The sequence below is a fragment of the Monopterus albus genome, unplaced genomic scaffold, assembly GCF_001952655.1.
Source record: "Monopterus albus unplaced genomic scaffold, M_albus_1.0 scaffold2.1, whole genome shotgun sequence".
NCBI classification, from domain to species: Eukaryota; Metazoa; Chordata; class Actinopteri; order Synbranchiformes; family Synbranchidae; genus Monopterus; species Monopterus albus.
Genome location: NW_018127882.1, coordinates 1,210,230 through 1,212,800, shown reverse-complemented (window position 1 = coordinate 1,212,800; position 2,571 = coordinate 1,210,230). Strand labels below are relative to the sequence as shown.

The window sequence follows — 2,571 nt, the reverse complement described above, 5'->3', positions numbered from 1 at the left end:
TTTTTTTAATTCTGTCTCTCAGAGTGGGAATGCACCTACAATGTGAATGTCAGACCCCTCCATGATTTCTAAGTGGGAGAACTTGCAAAATCGCAGGGTGTTCAAATACTTCTGTTCCTCACTGTATACAGAGGTGGTGTTCAGTTTTTGTAATTGTTAAGGCTGTAGTGTACGCTGTTAAACACAGCTAAAATCTCAAATAAGTGAACAAGTTTTACATTGATATATTTATTTTGGTGCTTTTTATTTAAAAAGCCCTTTTCGCCTAAGACATTTTTACATGTGTAAAAAAATCGCAGGTGTAAATACCAAAATAAGTGATGGTTGAACTGCATTTAGCTGCCTCAGTTTCAGGGTTTATGTTGGTTCAGCATCACACTGGCATGACTTGCAAGGACAGCTGAATAGTATAGATCACTTATTAATGTTAGTAACACTTGTCATAGTACAGTAAGAAAAGCACAAGTTAAAATGTCTGCTGTGAAAATGGCCCATTAATGAGCAGTTACCCTGTGACAATCAGTTATTTCACTCACACCAGCAGACCTGCTGGGCCTTTGGTTGGCACCTCTTTTTCCACCAAGATCCTGAGGCTTTTTTATATCCCATCATGACATTTTCTTGTTTTTAATATTTTCCTAAGCCTGGCATTTAGTGCATCTGGCAAAATTATTTGTTTTTGTGATTAAGCTGAAGTAGTGTCAAGACCAGAAGGTCACTGAGTGAAATGTCATGTGATTCTCACAGATGTGAATGATTGGAAACACCACAAGCTGAAGTTCTCATAACTGCCAGTGGCGCATTTGGCTCAGCTAGTGCACTGGTTGATTTTAATGGGTATAACAGAAAAGGCACAGGTGCATATAATATGGTTTCATTCATTTTATCCCACTAAATTGTACTGCAACCAGCAGGCAAAGCTACAACGTCCAAACTGGAATGCTGCCATGATTGTTCATTTTCTTGTGCTTTCCCACAGTAACAAGTTAGTATCTACTGCAGGGGTGTCAAACTCAATCGCACAGGGAGCCAAAACCCAAAGCACATTTTTTCAACATAAATATGAATCAAAACAGACAGGATACAATATTATTCCAAAATAAATAAACTTGAACTTAAAATCAGCAACCGTATTTCTGCTAAGGCTTACATTTGCAAACACCTGCTTTTTGTCTGGACACAAGACGTCTCACGCTTTCATCATGCAGCTCTTCAGAAACTCTCCCTCCGTAAATGGCCGGGCTGATTTTCTCCTCTGCCGAAATAAAACTTGCTTTCACAGCAGCTTCACTGTGTGATTTTGCTTTGGCTAAAACATCTTCTGTGATGTCAGATTCCTCTTCAACTCCTCTACCTTCTGTAGCTTCTGCTCTGCATTCACGTTTTTCAGCTTGTAGTGCCGTCTTAGGTTATACTCCTTAATTACAGCCACATTAGCTCCACAAATAAGACACACAGGTTTACCGGCAATGTCAATAAACATATACTCAGCCTCCCACCGGTTTTGAAAGGCTCTGTTTTCAGAATCAACTGTTCCAACTACGTGACCCACACATGATCACTGGCTAGGTCAGGTCACGCTAAGAGGAAAGAAATTTGATGAAGGGGTAAGCGCTAGAAATCAAATCACAAGTTGGAAGGTGTGCTGGTGACACTGAAGGCATGGGATTGTGGTGTAGTTTGTTTAAAGCCTAACAAAAGCTCTGTACATGTGGTGATCATGTTTGGGCTTTAAAAATCATAAAAGTTGAAGATTATCTTGGTGAACAAAATGTGTAAATGCCATAAACTTTTGTTTGCCACATAACTTATTTTCTGTAATAATCCAAAAGCCTGAGGAAAAATCCCAAGTCCCCTTTTTATCGAGGGAACCAGGGTGATGCTAACTTCTGTGTTGGCCTACAACATGGCATCATTCCAATGGCTCTCTAGTAAAATACATACTGTCACAACTGCAAGGGGCTAACCCCTATTAAACTTGGTGTAGCTAATTTTAATATTAAATACTGCTTAGACTGAAACCTATGTTGAGATGGCTGTTGGTTTTTATGGATGGCACATTTTATTTTGCATAGTTGTACTGATTGCATAATTTTCTTGGCCTCCATCTGAGCTAATTTTGACACCCAGCCACTAGAAATGTGTTGTGGACAAGCCTGTAATGTTGTGTTTCGCATTTGCAGGTGGTCATCACCAGGCTAAAGCTGGACAAGGATCGCAAGAAGATCCTGGAACGCAAAGCCAAATCTCGTGCTGATGGAAAGGAGAAGGGCAAATACAAGGAGGAGACCATTGAGAAGATGCAGGAGTGATATTGATCTTTTGTTATCAATAAATTGTATAAATGGACCTCACTTTGTCTGTCTCATGTTGTGGAATATTTTGTTTTTGTTTTTTCATGTTGAAAGACAGTCTGCATTTAAGTCAAATTCTGTTTCAAGCATGCATACCTCATTACATAACCTGTTCTAAAATGTGCAAAGAGCCCACAAACATACACAATACAATGTAGAACAATCTTAAATCCGGTGCTGGATTAAAGTGTGCCTTGGTGTAGCCAAATTGTTTACA

At 39.3% G+C, this 2,571-nt stretch overlaps 1 protein-coding gene across 2 annotated transcripts in view; it reads left to right on the top strand.

The window, feature by feature from the left end:
- The window catches only part of rpl26 (ribosomal protein L26), a 5,415-nt gene extending 3,066 nt beyond the window's left edge, over positions 1 to 2,349 (top strand). For both annotated transcript variants that reach the window (XM_020592905.1, XM_020592915.1), the window contains exon 4: positions 2,184 to 2,349. In XM_020592905.1, the coding sequence (XP_020448561.1) occupies positions 2,184 to 2,312 (129 nt within the window). In that variant the 3' untranslated portion in view covers positions 2,313 to 2,349. The remainder of the gene's footprint in view (positions 1 to 2,183) is intronic.
- The last annotated feature ends 222 nt before the right edge of the window (positions 2,350 to 2,571 follow it).